This window comes from Petromyzon marinus, chromosome 50 (genome assembly GCF_048934315.1).
Source record: "Petromyzon marinus isolate PM22_M1 ecotype Great Lakes invasive population chromosome 50, UKy_Petmar_22M1.pri1.0, whole genome shotgun sequence".
Classification (NCBI taxonomy): Eukaryota; Metazoa; Chordata; class Hyperoartia; order Petromyzontiformes; family Petromyzontidae; genus Petromyzon; species Petromyzon marinus.
The window spans coordinates 11647790-11661363 of NC_133716.1; the positions used below are offsets into that span (position 1 = coordinate 11647790).

A 13574-nucleotide genomic window follows, 5' to 3' on the forward strand; every position below is an offset into this window, starting at 1 on the left:
CTGCGCAGTCGCCACGCTCAGTGAACCTTTTCCTGGTAAAAAAATGTTTTATTTGAGTCGGCCATCACGACGCAACGTGTCGGCCACGTGCTGTGTTCCTGCCTGCGGGGAAGCGTCCGCAAAGTCTCTCGGGGGGTTAATTTTCTGGAGGGGTCCCCCCCCATGCCGTTTGTTTGAGAATGCTGCTCCCCTTTCTGTCCTTCCAGAAAGGGGAGCAGCATCGCTTAGAAAGTTATTTTTGAGACAGAACGTGGCGGGCAGGAAAGCGCCTGATGACGGACGCTTGTGTTGCGCCTGAAACGTCGTGATTTATTTTATTTTTTATACCTACGTAACTTTACCGAAAGAACCAAAGAGTATGGCGGTTTTACAATCGACAAGGGGAGGCCGTGGCACCGAGGGACACGCACAGGAGGGGGAGCCGGGCGACGAGAGGCCCGCAAAGAGCCGTTCACTTGAACCCAAGTGAACTGCACACCGATAGAAAGACCCGAGTCAGATGGTGAGGTCGTAATTAGACTCCTGAGAGCAAATCGAAGGAGATCGGGGTCCCGACCGCGCAACGGCCGTGGGGATTGGCAGGAGGCGTTGTGAGAGGGGGGTGTGTGGTCGGCCGAGAGGTTTCGTGGCGTGGATTTTCAGCCGCGCGGTGACCCTCTCGCTCTCTCAGCCTCGGTTTGGGGGATGTGCGTTGCAACCGGAGAAACCCCGGGGAATGGCGCTCAGAACAGCGCACGCGACGTCGGCACTGGGACGTCCTGCCAACGTCCACAGTCGCCCCCCCCACCACCCGGGGTAGGAGAGTGGAACGCTCCGGGGCGCGTGAGCATCTCTGGCGTGTTTATCGCGCCACTCTGACCATATTGAATGTCGACGCAAATGTCTCGGAAAATTGAATTAATGAGATTTTGATGCTCACCATGTGGTCAGTCGCGAGGCGTTTTATTTTTCTTTTGCGCGGCGGGTCACTGCTCACGACGGTCCTTATCGTGGCGTGAAGCATTTGTCAAGGGTGGAAAAAAAGGCGAGAGGGAACACCTTGTTGGTTCCGGGAGGCTTCATCGACGGCCTTGTGGAGAGATCTACAATCGCGTTAGGGTGCCGCGGTGGCGAGATGTTAACTACCTCGCCTGGTATGCAGTAGGTCGTGGGTTCGATCCCGTCCCTGATGGCCTGCTGCTGTATATTTGGGAGTTGCGGTGGCTCTCTTTCTCTCTCCCCGTGGTCGCGTGGCGTTTTCTCCGGGTCCTCCGGTATTTCCCTCCACATTTTATGGCTGCTGTTAACTTGAACATGATGATGATAATCCACTTTGTTGAGCAATCATTTGTGATTGCCAGGTCGCTTCTGAAAATGAGCTACGGAAAGCTCAGTTGCCCTTGGTCAAACCGAGTAGTTCTCGAGCGTAGTGCGTTGATGCTCTTCATACAACTTTCATGACACACATACATAAATATACTGTATTAATCTCAATCAGTTTTTTCGCCAAATGAGGCAAGATCCACCCCCGAGAAGTAAACATTATAAATGTGTTGGATGACTGTGACGTGGCAGAACCACTGCGCAGTCGCCACGCAAGGTCAAGCAGCGTCTTCTGGCGTTGGGCAAGAGAGGCCCGGGCGAGGCGACTTGGAAGTCGTTTCGTGGTGGCGTCATCTTCCGTCATCTTCCGTCATCTTCTGTCATCTTCCGTCATCTTCCGAGACCGTTCCCTTGAACGCACCGCGAGGATCTCGCGATTAGGGGGAGTTCCACAAGGGTGACGGTGACTCCGATAGCGACACAATATCGGACATGATTATTCTGCAAAAGCGAATTATCTCTGACCAAAAGAGCCCAGTCTCCCCGAATCCACCTTCCCCACTTGAATTCCTCCTGTGCTGCTGCTCTGATGAGAAACACTGCCAGCTCCGATCTCCCGTCCTATCGGCTTGTGGGCCTAGCACAGCCATTTCTCTCTTCAAAGTCCCCTGGATGGCTCAGCGATGCCACCTCTGACCTTTTGGAACGCGTGCTTCGAATCCAGGTTTCAGATGCCAGTGATTTAAACTGGGTTCAGGTCACCAATAGTGGCACACACAACACAAAAAGCCCCAACACAATGAATTTGCTTTCGCACTAAATTGAGCCGGAGCCTATCCCTGAGAATGAAATACAATAACACCCCGATTTACGCCCCTCCCATTGTACGCGCTTTCGCAACAACGGTACTCAGCTTATCAATACCCAATCCCGTGTTACGTACCGTGTCGCCTTAACGTCCTCGAGATTTATAAACTGAACCATTAAGACCCAAATCGTTTACGTTTCATGGCGAATATTCAGGTGCTTGATGGTGCCCAAGCGACCGTGTCCTTGACTGGCTCTACAGTCCCTTTCACGTCTACTCCGTGTATACATTTTTTTTGCCCCCATGTGCCGCATTTAGGGCGACTATTTTTTATACAAGCGTAAACTATTTTTTGTATTTGATGAACAACTAATGATGCTACATGTAGTGTAATAGACAAGGTAATATAATGTGTTAATATACCAATATACACTTTCTATACCAATGGTTGTACAGTATAGATGCGCGGTGGGTTAGTGAGCATCCTGTTTAGGTTCTGTACCACGTTACGATCCACCACGCCGTCTCTAGTAGTAGTACCGACTGCTAGTAGTAGGTTTTGTACCACGTCACGATCTACCACGCCATCTCTAGTAGTAGTACCGACTGCTAGTAGTAGGTTTTGTACCACGTTACGATCCACCACGCCATCTCTAGTAGTAGTACCGACTGCTTGTAGTAGGTTTTGTACCACGTAATGATCTACCACGCCATCTCTAGTAGTAGTACCGACTGCTAGTAGTAGGTTTTGTACCAGGTTACGAACCACCACGCCATCTCTAGTAGTAGTACCGACTGCTAGTAGTAGGTTTGGTACCACGTCACGATCTACCACGCCATCTCTAGTAGTAGTACCGACTGCTTGTAGTAGGTTTTGTACCACGTAATGATCTACCACGCCATATCTAGTAGTAGTACCGACTGCTTGTAGTAGGTTTTGTACCAGGTTACGAACCACCACGCCATCTCTAGTAGTAGTACCGACTGCTTGTAGTAGGTTTTGTACCACGTCTCGATCCACCATGCCATCTCTAGTAGTAGTACCGACTGCTAGTAGTAGGTTCTGTACCACGTTACGATCCACCATGCCCTCTCTTTGTTTCGATTTACATTCTGGTTTTCAGGAACGCATCCAGAGTGTAAACCGGGGTATGCCTGTATTTCAGTTTCACTCATGCCGTGGGGGGCCCCGGGAGGGTTAGAAAATGTTGCCCCCTACTGTGTGAATAAAAGGTCACTTTAAGGGATCTCAGAGGTAGCTCTGTATTTAATATGGAATGGTGTTGCACTGTGCTGTGAGTTCCAAATCGATTCTTCCTCTCACTAGTTGAGGATGAGCACACAATTGTCCCAATTAAAGTGACCTAGCAGTAGTGCCGGCTCCCAGCATGCACTGCGTGTAGTGACCTAGCTGTAGTGCTGTCTCCCAGCATGCACCACATTTTGTGATGTAGTCATAATATAAGCAGCGTAGGTTGCATGATTGTGGCACTCTTGATTGTGATTTTAAATATATGTAAAAAATAATTACCAATTAACAAAATCGCGCTGGTCATGTATATGTAGTCCAACTGAGTCACAGACATTTTTCCTTTTTAGAGGCAACACTTTTATTTGTAACACGTAACACAAAGGGGTAACTGCCCCTTCACCAGATATAGCCTAGGGTGGTGACCACCCAGCTAACTACACTATAGAGAGGAGTTACAGCTACGAAGGGTCGGACCCTCACTCGGGTCCCTGACCACATGTTGATGCCTCGTAAGATGTAGAGCTTCCAGCTTGTAGACGTGGAGCTTCAGCTTGTAGAATGCAGCGACCCCGGTCCCTCTCAGGGACCCACCTTTTATCCCCCTACGGTCGGGGCTGCTCCGCCCTTGGCCCCACCCACCTTCTGGAGCCTTCTAGCTCCCTCCCGATCCCTCTCGAGAGCTCTCCCCGGACACATGATCACCCCCTAGTCCCCCCACCTGGGGGCCTCTCTGTGGACACTCTAGATCACGTGTCTACGGGGTCAACCGGAGTGCCATGGCCCGGGGCAACCCTGCCCCTGGGCTGACACTGTCCCACTCCCCCTGGTGGGAGCTCGCACTACACGCTATGCGTCGTGCCTGCGCCATCCCAGCGCTCACCAAGCCCCGCCAGGGCTGGTGCTACACCCACCAAGGGTGTACGCGATGACGGTGCATCGCACGCCACGGCCCTTCCGGGCCGGCACCATACCGTGACATCCCCGATGTCACTACAAATGTGTATGTGTAATGACATAGAATTGGTCACTACGTAGCATAGCGCTGGCTGCTGGCAGGGAAGGGGATCTGCAGCTTGTAGCAGCCCTAACTGACAGCAGGCCACGTGATAGACCCAGAGCCCGCTAGTAGGTTCCAGAAGGGGGGCGTGGCCGGGACGGAGCGAGGCCGCGCTAACAGGATAAAAGGGGACTCCAAGCAGGAGCTCGGGGCCGTCGTTTGGAGTGGGATACCTGTCGTCGTTGCGGCTGAAGATCGTCGCATCGCCGCTGTCGTCTCGTGCCTTCGTCGCTGTCGTCTCCACTTGATAATTGCGCCTCTCGACGTAGTTGGCTGTCGTAGTTCAGCGCCGTCAGTATCAGACGGCTAGTGTTGTGTGTAGGCTAGCAACCAGTGTCGGGTTGCGTATAAGCAAGAAACAGAGAGTGTGTAACAGTGCAGGGTGTATATAAAGTCTACAAAGTGTGCTTGGTGTTTAATTAAAGAATTGCCTCCCAGAAGTTACGTCTTCAAGTCAATCACTACATATGTACCAGATACAAAACATTTGATTTTGGATTGTTCCTTTGGCGCGATGGAGCCGTTGTCTGAGCATTTGACTCACAATCGGAACGCCGTGAGTTCAAACTCAGTTGTGGGGGTCCACTCAGGCTAACACCATCACTCCAAGGTGGGATAAAACAACAAGCTTTTTCCAGGAAGTCGACCAAAACAATTGCCTTGGTAAAGCCGAGTCCTCGACATGCGAATGTGGAATTTACGCCACCAGCACAGTTCCGCCAAGGGGCATATTCGTTGGCCCCACAAAGATGGAAACATTTTGACTTCGGGTCTTGACGCTGATGAAACGACGGCCGTCGGGTGAGAACAGCAACAACAAAAAAACGCACTGCCCATTTATAAAAAAAAATGCAAACTCTATCTCACGACCTCTGCAGTCCAGCTCCACGCTCGCACACAAACCCGGCCATTGTGAGCCCCCACCCTCCCAGCACGAGAAGCGGTGGAGGGGGGGGGGCGCGTGCGCTGCAGACAACAAGACACGGGTATTTGTGCTGCCGCGCCGGTGCATTCCAGTGCCACCCACGCGCGTGCTCGCTAATTCGCTCGATCAGACAAGCGCGGTCCCTTGTGGGGGGCCCTGGGCCTCAACCGCCTTGTGGCCCGGTCCGGGCCACAAGGCGGTTGAGGCGCAGGGGAGCGGTCCACGTCCCGGCCGCCCGCCCCCCCCCCCCCCTTTTTTGACGGAATTATTTCGACGCAACCGGCACGCCGCTCGCAGGCTCGTGCCAGAAATCGCGGTCTCGTCCCCCGGCGGGCTTCTCCCGGCCCCCCGTTCGCTTCCGACGAAGTGTAAACACCGATACTCGAGTACAACAACGTCTCCATATCTTGTAGATACCGTGTGTGCTGGCGACGTCTGGTGCGCGCGGCCGTGTGTGTGTGTGTCCGCGGCTGTTCCTGCATTCGTTTTTTTGAAGGCTTGGTGAAGATTGTGAGAAGCTCCTCTTCCCCGTGACTCTTGCCACGGTTCAGTCACTGCGCTGTGACTGCCATGGCACCTTTGGTGCAATGGTGCAGTGATTGTTTTTTAATATTATTATCATCGTGACTAAAATTGTTCACCCAGGAGGAGTCTCAAGATTCATTTTCAAGAGGGTCCTGCCAGGTTTTCACAGGAGGGCTAGCATTGCTACTGTTCAATCCAAAATTGAGTCATTAGTGGGTAACTTTTCAGCAATCAGATGTTCGGTCAATACCACTTACAATGTATGGGGGTTTCTTTTAGCTATGGGAGGAAACCGGAGAACCCAGAGGGAACCCACGCAAAACAATAGGGGAGAACATACAAAATCCACACAGGTGCCCGAGTCGGGAATCGAACCCAGGCCATTCTTGCTGTGAGACATCGCTGTTAGCAATACGCCACGCTGATGTCCCTACAGTGATGCGCTCTCTTGAAAGTAACTTTTTTTAAGTGTGATTTTTTTCTCATAACGAGCGAAGGTTTAAAACAAGATTGCCTCTGTGATGCTCGGCCGTGATCGGTGGCATTCATTTACCCGAGGAAGCCTCTGCTGAGTCTCAAGGCTCTCTTTTGGGAGGGTCCGGCCTTTGTGCCGCTTGGCCAGAACTGTTTAAGAATGATTGGCTGCTAGTGGGAGGAAGCGCTAGTGCCCAAAGCAAACCCCACACACCCTCAAAGGCCCCCGCACGGACAGATTCAAATCGCAGACAGACTCAGTCCAGTGAGTGGCCCAAATCCCTTGGTGGTGGGCCAGTCCCAAGGCAGCGCTGCAAATCTATTGGCACCTCACGCAAATGAGCCTGAAGCCGGTATTCACCGGTGGCTATCTATTGAAACATTAACCAGGCTCCTTGGGATCCTGCTTAGCTTTCGAGATCCGATGAGATTGGGTGCAGTCCAGGTACTCTGGCCGTCCATACGTGGCAAGAGATATTTGCTTTTGGGGTTGCGAGTTTAAAATAACAGCGATCGCTAATGGACCCGTCCACCCAGAAAAGCTAACACCTTATTTCAGGCTATGGCTTTTTTGCTGCTGCTGCTGCTGCTGCAGCAGCAGAAGGAGGCGGTGAGTAATTGCGAGTAATTGTTTTACAATTTGCCTTATTTCAAACAATTAAGCAGTCGGCGCTTTCGAATTGGCTGCACCGAGTCACGAGAGGAAATTCTACATTCCCTTGACGAGGCCACTCATGCCAATGCAGATTTCCGCTGCCAACTTTCTTCAAGCCTGTAGTAGTTTTTTTACAAGCCTCAGTTCCATGCTGGTGATGATGAGTCTTTTGGGCTGGATAATACCCGAAACTGCACTTAAACTCATGACTTCCCAACTGTGAGCTGCCAAGTTGAACGTTCTCATCTAAAACACTTTTTTTTATAGAAACTTAAAAGTATATTTATATAAAAAATACGCACGTACGTTTGTTTGAACGTCTTTCGCACCACCGTACGTAGCCAACCTCCCGTGCTAACCCGAGGTGCGGGGGAAGGACAACAAACGATCTCAAAGGAAAGAACACGGAGTCTTTCCATTAATTAGGCTCGGTTATTGCTCGGTGATACCCCTGCGGAGAACTTTGAATCTGGGGAGATGAGGGGGAAGAAAGTGAGGGGGCCTGTAGGGGTGGAGGGGGGCCTGTGGGGGGCTGGTTGAGTTGTCTGACAGCGGCTGCTGGTGTCTCAGGGAGCCAGCACACGAAGGCCGGCTTGTTGTTGTCGTTGTTTGTTGTTGTCCCATTGTAGTCGCGTCTTGTGCAGTGGATCTTCGCCGCCATGTCTACTCTCCCGATGTTAGATTTCTCAGAGACGATAATTCGCGTGTATCGTCCGGTTCTAAAGGGCGATTCACCTCCATTTGCTCGGCGTTGCTCAAATGCGGGTTATTTATTTATTTGGTTGTTTTTCAAATCGTTCCCTGTTTCTTCAATTTCAAGTAAAAAAAAATTGCGTGTGCCTCAAACGACTTGAGATAATCCAAGAAGAAAAAATCACCACATTCGCCTTAAAAGAACAAAAGAAAACCTATTAATCGGTGACTTTTTGGGCACGTGATATGAAGCACCATTCCGCAAAAAACGTCGCCTATCATTTAACTTTTTTCCTTTAAGGCCACAGTGTTTGTTATTGACGAATGCGTTGAGTATTTTTGTTAATTATATTAATTGTGCTTGCGCACCACCGCCGATCACCTCCGACTCGCGCGGTTGGCTACGTACGGCGCGAACGAAGCTCAACATACGTACTGTCTGTACTGTACGTAGAACGCGGGGGCAGCGGTCGTCGGCAGGTGATGTGACCGCGACCCAGGTCGCCCTTGTACTGAGGCAGTGGTGTTTCACGCCTCTCCCTGGCTTCGCTCGTTCTCCTGGTCTGCGCCAAGCGGTATTCGCCACGGAATCGCGCATCAACACGCGTACGTACCGTGCACCGCGCGTTCCCACGCTCCGTCCCTCACAGTCGGGGTGAGAATTGCCTCCAAACGATGATGACGATGATGTTGATTATGTCGTGGGGCAGTCATTCGTGCTCGGGCCGGCCTCCGTGGCCTCGCTGCCGTGGAGGACCGGGCTCCATCGCGAGAGAATAATTCCCGTGCCGAATCCAGGAATCCCACCGAGTGATTCTGACGAGGCCATTACAAACCCCCTGAACCCAGGGGTCGGCAATCAAAATTACAAGAAGAGAGGGGTTTTTTTTGTCGAATTTGGTGGAAAAATAAAGAAAAAATCTAAACTTCCAGAGCCGCAACGCACGTGAAGACGAGACAGCGGTCTCTTAATGAGTAACGTCACGAAGCAGTTCCTGAAAGAGCTGCAGGCTGCCGACTCGCTGCCCTCAGCACCTCGAAGTGGACTACGGAGGAGGAGACGACCCAAGGGTGGATGGGGACGCTGAGGTCGTGTGTTGTAGGCGCTGCTTGAGGGACGTGTCGAATGTGAGGCGGACGAGAAGACTTCGCTCCACGTGGTGGTGACGGCGGTGGTCAGACTAAGGCCCACGTATTCTGGGTCACGGCTCGGCTCGCGCTCGTCTCTGGCTCAAAGCGAGCCGTGGCTCAGGGCCTTGAGCCAGGGTCGCAGCCGAGCTCAGGGTGTGTCCCCGTGAGCTGAGCCCGAGCCGAGCCATGGCTCGGCCGCTCGTTCGCTCATTCGCGCCACTGAACGCAGCCGAGCGGCTCGCGAGCCCAGCTAAGCAGCGTGAGAAGCCGAGCCGGGGCCGGGACGCAGCCCCCCGGGGAGCGGCCGTCCGGACGCCGGGCGTCGGCCACCTTCGCCGGCGGCTTTGGGAGTCTTGTCCGCACGGTCTCATATCCGCAGGAGCGACAGTTGTGGACTTCTCGCCAATTTGTTCCCTAGTTTACTCACTCCGAACATGACGGTGAGGACGGGGCTCGAGTCGAGGATTTCAACTCTCGAGCCTCCCCTGTGGGTGCGCGTGAGCCACGTGCCCTGGGCACGGCGTCCGTCTTGGATGTTTGCTTCGACCCGTCCCGGGGAATATAAACAACGCCGACGCTCGCTCCGCTGGCTTCGCTTTTGTTATCGCTCACTCGGGTCTGTTTTTTGTTACCGGCGACCGTGCCCCTCGGCGACGGAGCGCTCGTTCCGTTTTAGATGTCGCGTTACCCGCGTGGGACCGCGCTTGCGCAAGGGAAGTTGACATCGCGGAGAGAAAGGCAAAGGACGACGACGATGATGATGATTCCCTGCGGCTTCTGATGATAACGATGTTTATTGTTGTGATACTACTACTGTTGCCGCTGCCGCTGGTCTTGGTGCCGGCAACATTTTTCCGAACGCCGTGTACGCGTTTTGCAACGTAAGAGCCGGCGAGCGCGGAGAGTGCCATGTGGACAGGGAAGCGTTGGCACAGACGGCCGTCGCGAGGCACGCAGAGGGAGAGACTGCGTGACCGTCACTGTGCCGCCCCCCCCACCCCGGCCCTCGCAGATCCCTCAGCGCAGATGAACGGCCCCCCGGTGTTGTCGCACCACCACATGATGGGCGCTGGCCCGCAGCACCACGGCCTGCACCATGAGCTCCCCCACCACGGCATCTCCTCCTCCTCGTCGCCCATGGGCGGCGGAGACCTTTCCCCGCCCGCGCTCAACGGCATGTGCTCGCCGTACCCGGTCATCTCCTCCTCCACCGTGGGGCACAACCTGCACACGCCGCCGTCCTCCCAGCACGGCGTGTCCTACATGGGCGGCCCGCAGGTACGCACGAGCAGGCACGCACGAGCAGGCACGCATGCACGCACGCACGCAAGCACAAAACAAAGATCCCCGTGTAGCCTGAACAGACTGTTGGGGCAAGTGCTGTTAGCGAGCACCTATGAAGGCCGGCACGGCACACGAGGGGGTGGGTGGCCACCAACACGTCCGGCCGCCTTTGTCTCCCCGGTGGCGATGTTTACACACCGTACCAGGTACCCATTTGAGGCTGAGTCGACCTAGGGATAATCGTCACTGGTTTTGGTGGCCATGACCCAGGGTTCAAAGCGCACCGCGCTAACCGCTCCACCACCGCACTACACACGCACGCCACGCTGGTCACACTCTGCCACCCGTTAGGGCGGTCGCCGCCTACAGAGCTCGTCACCGGAGATCGGTCCACATCGGGCACCTGGAGACCCCTGCCATCGGAGATATTTTTTTCACTTTGTTGTCTGATGGCATAATCGGAGGACCGACCTGTTGTCTGGAGGTCCTCTCGGAGAGACCAGCCTGTGAGTCTACCGTCAAGCCATCTCGTCGGAGACCGGTCTGCCCGTCTCTTGGCGTAGCGTGCAAATATAGACAGTTAAAAATAACACTGCCAAAAACACAAACAAAATAATGCAAGTGAAAGTTACGATGGAGACATTTTTTTCTCGCTTTGACTTTCAGTCTGTTTCAAGGTCCCGCGCTTTAGTGAGATGCTGTGGTGTGGTGTGTCACATCGCGGGGCTGATGTCACATCCACTTACTCTCACGTCGCCGCGCGTGCTCCCACGGCCTCTCCTCTCTCGCTCCGCAAAACCCCTGCGCCTCCTCCTTGCACGAGGCTGCCTGCAGGTTTTTTTCTTTTCCCAATAAAAACTGCATTATCAGTGCGATGACAGAGAATAAATTACCTGCCTAATCAATATCGTCAAAAAAGAAAATATCAAGTCGTGCTGCTCACAGAAGCATCAACGATTCGTAACAAATACAGCCGCTTTGTTGATCCACTGGTGGATGAAGGCCTTTCTACTGCCGTGTCAGTCTTGGGCAGTTGTTTGGCCATACTTCATCCATATTGGTCAGTATATTTTGGCGACGAAGCAAGCACAGGGACGGTTCAGGTACCTGAACTGCATTATCAGTGCCTGAACCGTTCGCCACTTATGTTAGCCACGGTCGGGAATCGAACTCGGGCCGCCACAGCGGGTCCTTAACGACTGCACCGCCGCGGGCGCATCATGAGGCGAAAGTGGCAGCATCCCGGGGCCACTGGTGGAATTTACACATTCCCGTGGCCAATTCCAGTCTCAAGACTTTTTCGAACTCCCAGAAAGTGGTTCTCATTTTATCATTCCAGAGGTACAATGACGACGACGACGACGATGGACCGAGCTGATCCCAAGTAGCGGTTTGACTTAACGGCCTCCCAGTTGCGTCATCAGCGCTCTGAGCACCGAGCCGTGGTCACACTCTCTCTGTTGTAGCCGCCGTATCGGGGGGGGTGTCGGGGGGGCGGCCGCGACTCGTGCCAGACAACGGCTCCGGAAGGCGACGCTGACGAATCTACCCCTCGAGTCACTCCAATAGGGCTCCGTCACGCAGCGCTAGCGGGCGCTCCTTCGCCGTACGTGGCCACTGCAGAGAGAGAGAGCGGGCGGCGCCACCACGTTCCCAGCCGTCGACTTGGCTGGGACCGCCAAGCCCACTCGACACGACAACCATGCGGCGTTGTCGCAGGCAGCAAAGACGGCAATTACATTAATTCTATCCTTTGTGTCTTATTATTATGCTTGTTTACCCAGGAGAGGAGTGTGACTTTTTCTGGAGGGCAATATCAAAACATTTTTTTATTATTATTTGCCACATTTGGACCGTGATGCCGACAGGCATCAGACCTCTCTCGCGAACGACGTCACGGGATCCCATTGTTTGTTGTATCGTCCGCTGCAAAGCGAACGGTGCGTGGCGTCGCTACTGCCCCGGCGGCTGCCTTGGCAACCGCGGGATTTACCGCTTGCGGACGCTGGGATTCTCACCGCGAACCTCTGCGACAAGCGCCGTGCCAACGATTTGCCATGGAAATCCTCGCCGAGTCTCAGGGCTCCGTCTCAGGGTGGGGTGTGCTGCACCGGGATGCTGTTGGCCAATGCCTTGAGTGAGAGTTTGGCTCCGTGCAGCAGGAAACCGTAGAGATCGCACGTGATGGTGTGACGTTCACAAAGTGGTTGGTACGGTACTGTACTTTAGTGGTGGCCGTGGTGGTGGTGATGGTAGAATCGTTGTGATCGTAGTGATGGTGGTAGTGTGGAAAGAGTTGTTGGTGGTGGTGGCAGTGGTGGTGGTAGAGAAGGTGGCGTTTGTGATGATATTTGTGGGAACGGTGGTCATGTTAGCAGTGGTACTGGTTGTGGTGGTGGTGCTGTTGGGGAGTGGTGGTGCAGCGGTTAGTTCGATTCCCACTCGGTCCTGGGCTTTCCCAGGGTCGACTCAGCCTAAATCGAGTTCCTGGTGCGGTGTAAACATCAGATTAGGCCTCCGTGTTAAATTGTAAACATCAGCACTGGGGGGATAAAGGCGCCCCGTGCGTGGCGCTGGCCACCCACCCCCTCGTGTGCTGGTGCCGGCCTTAATGCGTACTCTCTACAACACTTGCCCCAACAGTCTGTTGAGGCTATATTGGGCATCTGTGTCTTTGTTGGCAGCGATCTTGATTGTCGTGGTAGCGGTGGTGGTGGTGGTGGTGGTGTGTGAGTAGCAGTGGTTGTGGTGGGCTGGCGGCACTAGTGGTGTAGTGGTTTTGGTGGTCCTGGTGGTGGTGTGTGAGTAGCAGTGGTTATGGCGAGCGGTAGTGTAGTGGTTAGCGCGCTGCACTACGAGCCTGGCGACCCGAGTTCGATTCCCGCTCACGGCCAACACCACCGACGATTATCTGAACCGGTCATGGGCCTCCCCTAGGTCGATTCAGCCTAAAATTAGTACCTGGTGTGGTGTCTAAACATCGCCACTAAGGATACAAAGGCGGTGGTGGTTGGTGCTGGCCACCCACCCCCTCGTGTGCCGTGCCGACCTTCAAAGGTGCTCGTTAACAGCACTTGGCCCAGCAGTCTGTTGAAGGCTATACGGGGGAGCTTTGTCTTTGGTGGGCTGGCGGCACTAGTGGTGTATGGTGGTGTTGCTGGTGGTTGTGGTGGTTGCTATATTGGTCGTCGTGTTGCTGATGTTATTGTTTGTGACGCCCCGAATAATTCATCGCCTCGTACAGGCTGCTGTTTTAACCAGCAGCAGAATATGAAACGAGTCGGATCGTTTTTGGCTGCAGGCGACGAGTGAAGCGCATTTCCCTTAATAACTTGAGACTGGAAATGCTAATTAAACCTTTCATAAAGTTTACGTGAACTGCATGGTGCACACATCAGAACGCACACACACGCACATACGCACGTACGCACGCACGCACACACGCACATGCCCAAAGACAGAGATCCC

The 13574-nt window shown here is 53.7% G+C and overlaps 1 protein-coding gene across 4 annotated transcripts in view; it reads left to right on the forward strand.

Moving 5' to 3' along the window:
- The window catches only part of LOC103091800 (retinoic acid receptor RXR-alpha-A), a 164409-nt gene that overhangs the window by 120464 nt on the left and 30371 nt on the right, over positions 1-13574 (forward strand). For 3 of the 4 annotated variants that reach the window (XM_032973029.2, XM_032973028.2, XM_032973030.2), the window contains one exon: positions 9835-10100. The exons of the other annotated variant lie outside the window; for it this stretch is intronic. In XM_032973029.2, the coding sequence (XP_032828920.2) occupies positions 9835-10100 (266 nt within the window). The remainder of the gene's footprint in view (positions 1-9834; positions 10101-13574) is intronic. 4 annotated transcript variants of the gene reach the window in all.